Source organism: Rhynchophorus ferrugineus, unplaced genomic scaffold, assembly GCF_030347505.1.
Source record: "Rhynchophorus ferrugineus isolate W39M unplaced genomic scaffold, kcgeb_rfMv2 rfM3, whole genome shotgun sequence".
Taxonomy (NCBI): Eukaryota; Metazoa; Arthropoda; class Insecta; order Coleoptera; family Curculionidae; genus Rhynchophorus; species Rhynchophorus ferrugineus.
The window spans coordinates 69,053,506-69,067,465 of NW_027472582.1; the positions used below are offsets into that span (position 1 = coordinate 69,053,506).

At 27.5% G+C, this 13,960-nt stretch overlaps 1 protein-coding gene across 4 annotated transcripts in view; it reads left to right on the forward strand.

The window, feature by feature from the left end:
* Ten-a (Teneurin-a transmembrane protein) overlaps window positions 1–13,960 on the forward strand; it is a 1,091,387-nt gene that overhangs the window by 1,015,640 nt on the left and 61,787 nt on the right. For all 4 annotated transcript variants that reach the window (XM_076399553.1, XM_076399555.1, XM_076399556.1 and 1 more), the window contains 3 exons: window positions 4,835–4,954; window positions 10,650–10,814; window positions 11,716–11,924. In XM_076399553.1, the coding sequence (XP_076255668.1) occupies window positions 4,835–4,954; window positions 10,650–10,814; window positions 11,716–11,924 (494 nt within the window). The remainder of the gene's footprint in view (window positions 1–4,834; window positions 4,955–10,649; window positions 10,815–11,715; window positions 11,925–13,960) is intronic.

Sequence of the window (13,960 nt, forward strand, 5' to 3'; positions counted from 1 at the left end):
CCTTTCCAGAAATTGCAGAAATTTGTATCTACCTAGATGTCTGCTCAACTAATGCTAATAACTAATTAGTTAGGTTCAAATGTACGATATCTTAAGACAATATGTTTTCTGTGCTAACAATTTAAGGTAAGAGAATGGAAAACATTAATTATATCACGTAGCACGAGAGGAAGCTAAAATTGTTTATTTTAAAATACCATTTCCAAACAATTACCGTGGTTTTCTATTTCAAATACATTAGTTATCATGTTTCGTCTAATAAGCTTTCACTTTAAATTTAAGTTTCTTTTGAAACATGTACATTTCTCAATAGTTTAAATTAACACTAAATTTTAAAACAATTATTAGGGATCTTACGAAGTTTCAATAAAAATGTTTTTAACTAAATATTTTATGGAACATACAACTTGTAGCTAAAAAAGCTGTATTTTCGTATTATATTAACTATGTATTATATGAAAGATATATTATACAAAATGTTTTCATATTATTTACATCAACAATAAATTCATGTCAATATAATGAAACATGTATAGTTACTTTATATGATAATTCAAGAAATAGCAACAAAATATTAATTTCCAACGTTTTCTATTATATTCTAATAACACTAGTATAAAAATTAACAATATAACAATATTATTGATAGTTAATCAAAACATTTCTTAACAAAATCTAAGAACAACAAGAAATTAAATTCCAACATTTCTTAATATATTTTAATAGCATTGATATAAGTATTATTTAACAATATTATTGAAAATTAAAATTAGGGTTGAATTTTCATAAGGCATTTTCATAGGCATTTCAAATTATAAATTTCAAACATTTCTTAACATATTCTGTAAATAAAAATAAATACAAAAATGTGTACACATAATCAAATTTAAACGCCATATCGAAGAAAACAGATTTACTCACATTGTTGGTTGTCTAACAAAATTAAAATTTATTATCGTAAATATCGAATATTCCTCTGAATATCAAAACAAGGCCAATAAAACCGAAATAAAGTATGCCCAGAACCATAATATATTCACCATCATCCAACTGTGAAATATATGCTAGATAAAAAGCACGCTGCTAACGATGTTTACGTATTAACGATTAATCCGTATTTCGCTTATAACCCTCGTGCGTGTGCTTGATAGGTTTATCGATAAACTACTCAAACCATCCAAATTGATTGCACTTTGCTGATTACTCTTTAATCTAAATGCTTTTAAGGAAGACTAATTTGTTAGGTTTTTGATGGACTTTTATATAAAGCTTTAGATCTGGCAGTTTTTAATTTCTGTAATAATTTAGGATGAAAGAGGATAAAAGTACAAGAAAAAAATTAATATTAAACATTCGCAAAATTTAATTCCTCTGGTTTTTAATACTATAAAAATGTTTAATGAATTAATAATAACAGAAAATCATATACAGTTAAATTGTGATAAAATATAAACACGCCCCAAAAAAAGTACAAGCTAAAATCTTTAACACATAATAATTATAATTAAATTCGAACTATATATCGTTTTACAAAGGGTTAATATAATTGTTTTAATACAAGGTTCATCAGAAAATAAAATATATCATAGCCATACAAGCACTTAAACATATATAATATATTACTAAAGATATGATATAAAAGGGCCTAAATATAGTGCATTAATATAAAAGAAATATTTTAGATAAAACAACATGATTACTAAAAATATAAAGAGTGGATTATCATATGCTATTAAATTATGAAGACAAATTGTGCAACAAAATATATATTGTGAATATACATATGAACAACTAATTTTGTTTTATTTTAATATTGATTATCACATTATTCTGAGAATGATTAATTTATATATCAAAGGTTTATAAACAAATTAGACGTATATTTGACTTTAAAACATGTTAAATATTGATAAAATATGAGTATTAATTTGACTCTATTATGAATATAGTACAATGAAATGAAATATAAACTTGTAAACTTTAAATGAAACAATATAGCTATTTAAAAAGTGGTATGTAATAGTTGAAACAACAATGCTATAAGCTAATAAAAATAACATAAGAATAATAATGACTTATCATATTCAATTAAATTATGAATAAGTCTCTCTCTCTCTATATATATGTATATATATATATATATATATATATATATATATATATATATATATATATATATATATAATAAATCTAATATTATGAAAACTCTAACTAATATATTAACTAGAATATCCCATAAAATACAGTGACTATATGAAACAGGATGTATTATGGTTATATATGATACCAAATACACAAAAATAAATTAATAAATTTATTTAATGACTCCTTAATTACAAAGAAAGAGAAAGAAACGACCTATTTGGATAGAAAACCATTTGTAAGTGTTAATAGGCCATTAAAACATCTACGTCTTAATAAATGGCCCAATAAATCCATTCCCGCGGAAGATAACATCAATCCATTTGAATACAAGGATTACTAGTTATATTTTGGATAATAAATCATATTTTGGCTTCCATCTTTTGCTGCCTACTAGACACAGTCTAATGGTACAACCATCATTAATACGAAATACAACATCTGAACACAATTTAATTATAAAATGACGGCTCAACCGATTCCCTACCCTTGTCTACGTGTCATTATCGATCCTTGGGACAAACTGCACGACGCATAACTTAAACGACCATGAAAGAAACGATAATATTTCGTGAATCTAGCCCGTCCGCAATCCACGACTCGGTTTAACTTATGCTCAAGTGTGTCCCAAATATAAGCATACCCTTAACCTTTGTACAACCTCGTATCCTTTATCGTTACCTTTATTAATTATATCTCCCAAAGAGACCCTTATTCTGCATCGTTGCATTTTGCTCAATATTCACATACACACTGTTAAATTTAACTGCTGTGTCACTATGATAATGGGTATTTATAAGGGCGTAACGGCTAAAAGCAATTAGGATCTGTATAACGTGCTATCGTCACATTTAATGACTGTGCGGTGTCTATTGTTGCATTTATTTAGCTTTGACAATTTGGCGCCTCAATCTTTGATCGTTGCTGTACATAACGTCTGGTTTTGTTTCGAACTACTCATGAATAATGGACGCATCATTATGATAAACGCTGTGTTTTAAAAAGTATCACGAAATTTAAAAGATACCAGTTCGAATTCATGTCATTAATTACTGGAAACTTTTAAAATAACAATGGTACATTTGTGGTAAAATTAACATGGTAAGTAATTGCATTTTAGATTGTTAATTTATACAAAAATTCTATTGACAGATTGATCTTAAATATTTAGGTTCCTTATAAATATTTATAGTTACCATAGTGATAAGGCAGTGTCATGAATGTACTAGAAATATCTGATAAGCTGTGGGACTTTTTGTATAGAAACCATATTATTTATTTCGTAGTAATAAGAGACGATTGCCTGCAACCACCGACAATTATTTTAAACTGTTATAATGTAAAATAACGCGTTACTACATAGATTCTACCACATCGATTTTACATTATCACAGTTCAATATATTGCAACTTAAGTTATAGCTTTTTGATGCTACAGAATATGCATGAAGAATCATTCTTTTAACTTCGGTCTCATTCTTAGATGTTTAAGATTTCTTTACAGTACATATTAATAAGGAATCATTTTTTGAAATCAGACACATCTTTTTCACAAAATAAGTGTATTATCAATAGTAAATTATGTTAAATAATTATATCGATAGACAAATTTTAAAATACTCCCTAATATACATAACATAACTTAGACGTTTGTGATTGTTCATAATTGTCATTGCCCAAAGCCAATAGTGAAAAATCCGCCAAGGGAAATGATCCCAGTCAAGCCAGTAACCGGGCTGGGTAAGACCGGATGTCTTCTGTGATAATCTCTAAGTTGGTCACCCACCAGTCGATAGGCTTAATGCCAAGGACCATGGAGGTCCAGTCTATATAAATCCCACTTGGTTTAAAGGAGATTTTAAAATATAATAAAAAAACGAATAAAATATATTTTATAAATATCAAATGAAATACAAATTTTCTTCTTCTTGCTCATTTTGACTACACAGTTACTTTAGCCCTGATCAATGCGGTACTGCTTTTCATTGAGAACAACAAATTAGGCTCTGAAAATGTTATCATTAATAGGCAGTTCTGTTTTTTGATTTTGAAACGAAATTCCCATCATTCTTGTAACATTGAACTTTCAGAGCATTATTCTGTATTACAGTTTATCTCAGTCACTACCATGCATGTCTAAAATAAATTCACAAAGTGCATGGATCAGTAATGTTTTAAACAATATGGATGATAAGCATATCGAACAACATAGATAGAAATTTAATAAATAATCACAAAATGTGATTTCAATTTTAAATTATTCAAGGTATTGTTTATTTTGTAATAATATTTTTTATGCAATTATGATAGTTTTTGTTTGTCTAATAATTACTTTAAATGTTATGAACGTCCAATTTATTTAATTATAAATACTAGTACATCTATATCAATGAGTGCCTAATATAATATGTTAAAACATATTTACACATACATTATACAGTCAAACAGTACAGTTTAAATCTCCTATTAAATAAATAAATTTTATAAAGTACATCTATTGGTTCTTCTCCTTAAAATACAATTATCCGTCGTTTAGAAATGGATGTTTAGTCTTAAATACTAGAAACTAGATTTCAAAAAATGATATCCGAATCATACTGAACTAGATTCACAACTCCGAATCATTTTCATTAATATATGTGCTAGGTTTACCTTTAGCGACAACATTTACTAATGATATGTATTCACTATAGCCGAGTGGCCGTCATGAGAGGACAAGTTGTGTCGCCCCAAGGACTGGGAATTGTTGGAATACGAGTTTCCGTGGACAGGGAATCGAAATTCGGATTTACGCTGACTAGGAACGGAGGCTGGTAAGTTTACCTGATATTTAAAAGCCGGGCGCCATAGTGCCCGCCCCCATGAAATATTCATAAACTTATTGATTCGAGAGACGCGAATTCGGTCGAGGATTTGAATTTTACCCGTATAATTCGGGGAATATTTAAAGTGAAACTTTTCATCGAATTTATTATGTGTCAATGAGACTTTTATTAAAGTTGTTGTATTATGAAAGGCGCCGCTGTAATACATCATTCATGTCAAGATATCTGACCCCAAAATCGAAGTTGCAGAAGAAGTCGTAACGTAAACATTAAATATTTGAATAGGTTATTTAAAACTGAAACTTGTGGCTATCGCATTGGACGACCTTTAAGGGTATTACTTTTCATTTCCATGTTAACAGAAAGCTTTAAAATGTTTAGTATAAAGTTTTTTATTTGAATAAATATATACTATATAGAAATTTTAAAGTACTATTGTTTAATTGTTTTGGAGATACCATAAAATTGTTTTAAATAATTTTCATAAAACTTACTGATTCTTAAGACCTTTAATTCGAGAAAAAGAAAATGTTTGAATGATCTAATGTTATTTTGTTTAGACTATATCAAAAATAACGACATATATTAGTTTCTGATCATAGTTTCTATAATGTTAATTTTAGTCAGTTTTCTTATAGTTTATCCAATAAAACAGTGAACTCACGACATCTAAATTTATGGCATCAGAACGTTGTAATTTTGCCGCATTTAAATTTGACTTTTACTTTATTTTGACATTTTGTTTTTAATTTATCTTTATTTAAAAATTAAGGTAAGACGTACTGTAACTTAAACTAATGGTTTACTTTAGCGTATGCATGCGAAACGTACAATTCTTTCAACTCAATTTTCATCTATAGTAAATCGTATACTATTTTAAAATTAAAGTATTAACTCCTTAAGCTAAGGTAAAATGAGTCTCTTATTATCGTAACAAATATTCAATTACCATAATTTTTTAATTAAATGTGCTATATTTTAATATCTATACATAAGATTAGCTTCCTTCAGCTTAAACAAAAGAAAAACGAAAAAGTTTCAAAATGAAACAGAATACCTCAGGTTCCGTCCGGTACTACTAAAAATAAACAAAAAAACTTCAGAAGGACCCACGGCAGAGAACAACGAACTGCCTTTATTGAAATAGAATTGGAATATACTGCCTCGAAAACATCAAGCTTTTGTTCTATTGCTATTTTGAGTCGATAGCTTAAGTTAATTTTCAAGATACTTGATAGAAATGGTTATTTTTTCATATAAAATAATCTCGCTATTCAAATAAAATCTAATGTTATGACAAATCTCATTAAAATTATTATTATATTATTAAAAGCCAAACCGTAGTATTTTAATTGGCAGTAGAGCGTTTAGTTTATCGCAGAAAGATGAATAACAGACCAATTTTATTGTAAATAATGATATACTTTATTTAATACCTTCAAAACAACAATATGTTAAAACCAAGCTTGCACAGACATTTTCGGGGATAAGTAGATCCATATACAAAATACTATCCAAATTAAATCAACTAGTTTTACCCAAATAACAAATATTTTTTCCGATTTTGAAAAAATCCTATTTTTACACATGTAATATGAAATAAACATGCTTCCAATATTCTTAATTATTATTAAGAAAAACTCTAATATCCAAAAATAAAAATATATTAGGTATAGTAAAATTAATTTAACTTACTGCAATTTCTACGAATCAACAGTCTGTTATGTGGAAGCCATTCAGATTCATATGTTTGTTAAAAACATAAAAGTTTAAAGATACAACGACATATCTCTTTCTTCAATGAAAGCCATTTCATCAGAAGTTAGGAGTTAAACGTAGTAGAATCCATGCCTTAGTTTGAATCGACTTTTGGAATGCGTTTCCTGAGCCCGGTGACAGTAGTGTATAAAAAGTGGTATAAAGTTTCTTGGATCAAACATTTTTTCAAGCCAAAAATAAACTAACAAACCTAACAGTATCATCTTTCACCTAACAGAAACACTATCTTTGTAGAAATTATAGTTCAAACATCATTAAAAGCATCTTTTATAAAATAAAAATTTAAATTTAAATAAAATATTGTATCAAAAAAGTATTGTAAAAAAAAATGTGAAAAAATAAAACGATACAAGCTGGTGAAATGGGAGTATCAAAAAATAGTGCGCTCTGGTTGTCATGCTGCTATCGTACAAAGTAAAAAAAGTCAAACATCTTTTTTATCAAATTAAATTTTTATCAAATTTTATTATTCTTTTACGCTGGCACGACAGAAAAATTCATAGAGAAGGCTCATGTTTCAAGTAAATCGCTTCAACAGAACATAAAATATTATGTCAACTGTCTCGAAAAAAGTATTTTCGAGAAAAAATATCTATTTTTTAAAATTACTAGATCAGAATACCCTCTAATTATAACTCAATATACGTTAAATAACATAAATAAAAAATATTTTTATGTACATACATATATATACATAATATAAAACTTATTCCTTGCGTAGAAATTATATCTTACACCAGAGAGAGAGTGCTTAAATCTTTACTAAGTCATATCTTCCCAAGACGTGACTTGAATGTATACGATGCCAAGTTATTCACAGGCATGACTTGCGGTAAACTTTATGTTTACTACATGTCTGGGTATGACTAGATCCAGTGGAGCAACATACAACTTTGTACATTTTAAGTGTAATAGCCCTATTTAAAAAAACATATCACAAAATTTCCTCGGATATCCGGCTCGTATTTACTTAATGTAACTATTCCGGAGGATATTTCGTTGTAATGAAACACATACCGGAAAACTATTAAATTCTAGCCTGGAAAAAATTACTCAAAAAATACTAACTAAATTGCTTTTAGATATGGGCATTTAAATGCCAATATAATAGTCATATTATGCAGCTATAGCTTTTAAATGTAGACGTTAATTTACTGCAGAATGGCAAATCCAAGATATTATACAAATACTATATTACCATTTTGTATTGAAAATGTTTAAAAAAACTTTAATTACTAATTAATATATAGAGCTAATTATAATAATATCTTAACCGAACTTTGCAAACAATACCATATTTTTAAGGATGTAAGGATATGTACATTATAGGAGGTTTAGGAGGTATTTCGCAAAAGAGACACAGATTCTAGGCATTTCTTCAAGTAAAATTAAAAAATTAACAGTATTTAGTAACTATATATTTATTAACTATAAGTAACACATTAAAGAAAAAATGAGAAAAATATTAAAATCCAAGAGGTTATAGTCTTCTAGTAATGCTGCTTAGCAATATGAGACGAAAAAAATAAATTACTTAAATCTACATAATTATTAAAATATGCAGAAATCGAATTTTTCAAACTTTCTAGACTTGCATTTCCTCTTAAAATACAGAATAACGCTTTTAATTGTAAAACCAAAATATTAGTTTTTACAGGTTATAAATTGAAACAGAACTGAAATTCTATAAAATTTGATTCATGCAAAATTATTTTCAGAGCAAAAGCAAATTCCTTAACAAATGGTTATCTATATCAGTAACTAAAGTTGTCCAACACAGTCCCCATGAAACTAATGCATATTAATTCGGATCACTCAGTTACTTTTTGATACATAATTTAAGATATTCGTATCGTTAACGCACAATAAGATAAGGTCAATAACATTCAATTTTCTATATCCTAAATTGAGATATATTCATCTCGAATACGTAAATTTGCATAAACATAAAGAAATATCCACCTAGCTTATTTTATCTACAAATACATACTAATTAATGAAATTGAAACATCTTAACCACTTTGATATTCATTTTTATGGTTCTTACTTCTTTATCTCTTCAATGGATTGGGGCGTACCCATATAAATTTCAGACCCTTCAACTTATTCAGGATTATCTCAAAATAGCATCGAAGTAGCCAGCTGGGTTTATCAATTTTCCTAATTTAAAAGTTAGAATTTAGTGACTAATAAAAGAAATATATATCCAAAGTTGTATCGTTTCTAACCAATAGACTTTAAACAACATCCCGATCATATATTGTGGATATGCGGCCATTACAACCTTCCTGTTATTCCCGTCGTTATGTTTCGTTTGTAAACAATTTATAGAAGCGGCTTTCGGCGAATTCTTTCGTCCCCCTCACTGTTTTATATCAGCCTCCAACTCATTGGAGGTACGAAATTATGCAAAGTCGGACGAGACTGGCCCATCCGGCCAATAAAACGGCTGGGTTCGAGTTATGCGTCTTTTATGTTTGTTGAAGTTATCGGCTTCCCTTTCCTTTTGCATTTAAATAGTTCCATAAAACGTCTGGAAATGTATTGTTCAATAGACCTGAAAACCGAGATAAATTATGCTTCTCGTCATACACCAGCTTTATGCCCAGCAAATTCTACTCAAGTACCTTCTCCGCGTTTTATTTCTTATTTTAAAACAAAACCTACCATACCGTGAACAAAATACGAAGAACAATATGTATATAACATTTTATTAATTTATTCCATTTTAATAAACATTATGACCAGCAAATAATAAAAATATGCTACATACTGCACAATTTATTAAAAGTGAGTTTAAGAAAGTAATAACATATTTCCCGTATTCATCACATATTGCATTTTCAAATCATTTGTGCTAGTATATACAGTCAACTGTTATTCAAGTTTTGAAATTTAAGCGCATAAATAACCCAAAGAAAACAATAAAATTTTGAAAGTGATAATATTAAAGAAATGCCAGTCATATCTTTCTAAATTATGAGGTAGAATTTAACAATATTTCTTAATCTATAAATATTTTGTGCGTATATTAGAGAAATTCCGAGACGATAACATTAATAATCGTATATAAGTGCTAAATTTGATGTGCTGAACCAATAGAACGTTGAAAGTGATAAAATTAAAGAAATGCGAATCATATCTACCTAAATTGTTACTTAAAAATTTTTTAATATTTCTTATTCCAATAAATGTTGTGTGCAGGTATTATATAAAATCTAAGACAATAATAACACCAATTGTATATATTTGCATATCTTGATATGCTGAAACAATAAAGCGATGAAAGTGATAAAACTTAAAAATCAGATCTCTAAAATATGAGCTAAAATTTAAAATAGTACTTATTCCAATAAATATTATGTACGTGTATTATATACGTATATAAATTCTGATACGATAACTATAATAATTTTATAGAAATGCAGATTTTGATATGCTGAAGAATAAACGTTGAAAATGATGAAATTATAAAAAATGCCAATCATGTCTCCCTAAATTATAACTTAAAATGTAAAAATATTACTTATTCCAATAAATATTATGTGCACGTGTATGTGCATGTGCACAAATATTATATGGATTTACCCATTTTGATGAACTGAACCAATAAAACAAAGAAAGTGATAAATTTAAAGAAATGCTAATCAAATCTCCCTAATTTATGACTTAATATTTAACAATATTTCTTATATCAATAAATAATATGTACAAATATTAGATATATTCTGATACACTAACAAAAATATTTGTACAGATGTAATTATGACTGCAAATTTAATACTATCTCTTATACAAATGAATATTTTGTACGGATTCCAGATAAATTCTGATACAATAACAATAACAATTGTACGAGATAAGTCGGATCTTTTTCTATAGCGCTTACTATTTGTATTTGTAGGTTTGATGTGCTGGTTAATGGTGGCGGCGCCGTAACCTTACAATTCCAGCGATCGCCGTTTAAACCTAAAACCATTACGGTTTATGTGCCCTGGAATCAAATCATTGTATTGCCTCCGATACACATGCAGCTTACTGAGGATGGTAATAGTCAGCATCTAATTGAGTAAGTTTTTGATGTTGGTTATTGAATTTATTTAGTTGTAGAGGTAAACATAGAGCTTGATATAGGTATATGTTAAATAAAATCCATTAAAGTAAAATGATATAGAGTTTTTAATGTAAACAAAGAAAATAAAAAGTTGATGTCAAAAGAAATGTAATATTAAAAAATCTAATTTATGATGTACTTAAAATACATTTAAAGCAAAATTTATAGATATGACACTTAATTTTAAAGGATGTTTTTGTTACAAATAACATAAATCATTACAAACCTCATGACACCAAAATAGAACTAAATTTAGAGCTAAAATAACATTTTGCTCTGAAAGTTTATAGTTTCATTTATATAGAGACTTTAATGTTAAATATGAAATAGTTGAAATCAATTAACAACTGTATATATATATATATGTATATATATATATATATATATATATATATATATATATATATATATATATATATATATATATATATATATATATATATATGTGTATATATATATATATATATATATATATGTGTATATATATATATATATATATATATATATATATATATATATATATATATATATATATATATATATGTATATATATATATATATATATATATCTATATATATATATATATATATGTATATATATATATATATATATATATATATATGTATACATATAAATATATATATATATATATATATGTATATATATAGTATACGGTATTTATTAACAATAAATATTGTAAGCCAAGAGTGTTTCTCGATTTCTCAACTCCGAAAGGGAAAACTTGAGAAAGAGAGAGAGACCCAATCAAACAATATTATTTTACCTTGGCGATAACGTTCGCCACCGTCACCCACCGCGGCTAATCAATTTTTCTCCCGTTTTGCTCCCGTGCAGTCGGAATCCGGCCCTCTACTTTCCCGGCGTATCCAGGTCATTCTTCGATTCGGACGGGTCGTTGCCCAACGTCTGCGAGGAACACGATCCCGAACTGCTGCGACCAATCATAACCGGCACGTGGATGCCGGAAGCCGTCGGCGGAATGCAGGGCAGGAGCGTCATCTTCGCGGAGACTCAAATTGTTCAGGAATCCATTCCCATTCCAGGTAAATTGAAATCATACGCGGCGAGAACCGCTCTCCGGGTTACGTTTTTAATAGCGTGTCCCGGAAATAGATGAAAACGCATACGGAAACGGTGAAATTTATGAAAACGTAACTTGGAAAGTCTAATTCACGTTAAATAGAATGTTTAACTTTAACGTGTTCCAGTTTCTCCCACTATATACTATAGATTTTCATCAAAAGTACTCGCATATCTCAAAAAACCTAAGAATTATTGAATAAAATAATCAATTTTCAATATTTTGAATCAAAAAAGCATTAATTTAATCTTGCACCAACACTTAAAAACGTATATATGATATTCATACTAAGCTAATATATAAAATAGTTATTAATAAAAAATAAATAAGTAAATAATTAATGCATTCTATATATATTTCTCTAAGAACATCTAAGAGCAATATATCAGTATTATAACCCAAAACTACCTCCAGCTGACTTTTTTTTCCTGTAAATTGTCCTAAGTAAAAATTTGTGAATAACTGGGGAATGTATCTAAAAATTGAGTCTATCTAAGGACTATTTATCGAAATATAGTTCACAAAGTATTTCATAATTGTTTGTTTAAAATAAAGACTAGATATACCCACTTCTATTGAATCAGCAATGACAGAAGTTCCAAAGTAACCAAAATGTAATTTCAGTTACCCTAAAATACCAATATTTCAATTATTTGATAACTAATTAGAATAATCCAAAATAGAGGCTATAAGCTTTTTGTTATTGCTCCTTCCTACAAACATCAGCTCCACTACCTCTATTTGCACCTGTCCTAATCCTTAAACATATCTAGCTAGCAGTAGTTTTAACATATTAAGGCTATTTCATCTTATATAGAACACGCCAATATACTCTATAGAGGACACTATAATCTACGATATCTTATGAAGATGACTATATTTCCATAGAATATTCACTTTTTAACAAATATGTTCTAACAAATATACTTTTCATATTTGCACACATTTTTCGACCGTGAATTTTATTGTTCCATTTTATTTGGGATCAGACTTATTTCTGTCAAACCTTGACTAACATGGAAACTATGATGTCATTTTATTCAATAAAATTATAGAAATGCGAATCATATCTCCCTACATTATGACTTAAAATGTATAAATATTTCTTGTTCCAATAAATATTAAATTGCGTATATTAAATAAATTGTGATACGATAAAAACAACAATTAACCGTAACAATATATATTTGTAAATTTTTATATGCTGAAGCAATAAAATAATCAAATTGATAAATTGTAAGAAATGCGAATCATATCTCCCTAAATTATGACTTAAAATTTAACAATATTTAATTATAGCCAATAAATAGTAAACGCGAATATTAGTTAAATTGTTATATGACAACAATAACAATTATATATATTTGCAGTTTTTGATATGTTGTTGAAATAAAACGTTCAATAAAAGCTGCACTACCTCTTCGAACTAATTATCCTCAATTTCTATATATGTCTTAATATTTAAACATATCTAACTAGCAGTAGCTTTAACAAATTAAAGCTATTTCGTCTTATATAAAATACGCCAATATAATCTATATAAGATACTCCATAATATACTATATATTTTAAAGCTGATCATATTTTCATAGAATATGCTCTTTTTTAACAAACATTCTACTTTCTTCATATTTTGCATATTTGCATCAATTTTTCAACTGTGAATTGTTGTCTCATTTTATTCAGAATCTTCAGAATTATTTCTTTCAAACCTTGACTAACATGGAAACTATGATGTCATTTTATTCAATAAAATTATAGAAATGCGAATCATATCTCCCTACATTATGACTTAAAATGTATAAATATTTCTTGTTCCAATAAATATTAAATTGCGTATATTAAATAAATTGTGATACGATAACAACAACAATTAACCGTAACAATATATATTTGTAAATTTTTATATGCTGAAGCAATAAAACAATCAAAGTGATAAATTGTAAGGAATGCGAATAATATCTCCCTAAATTATGACTTAAAATTTAACAATATTTA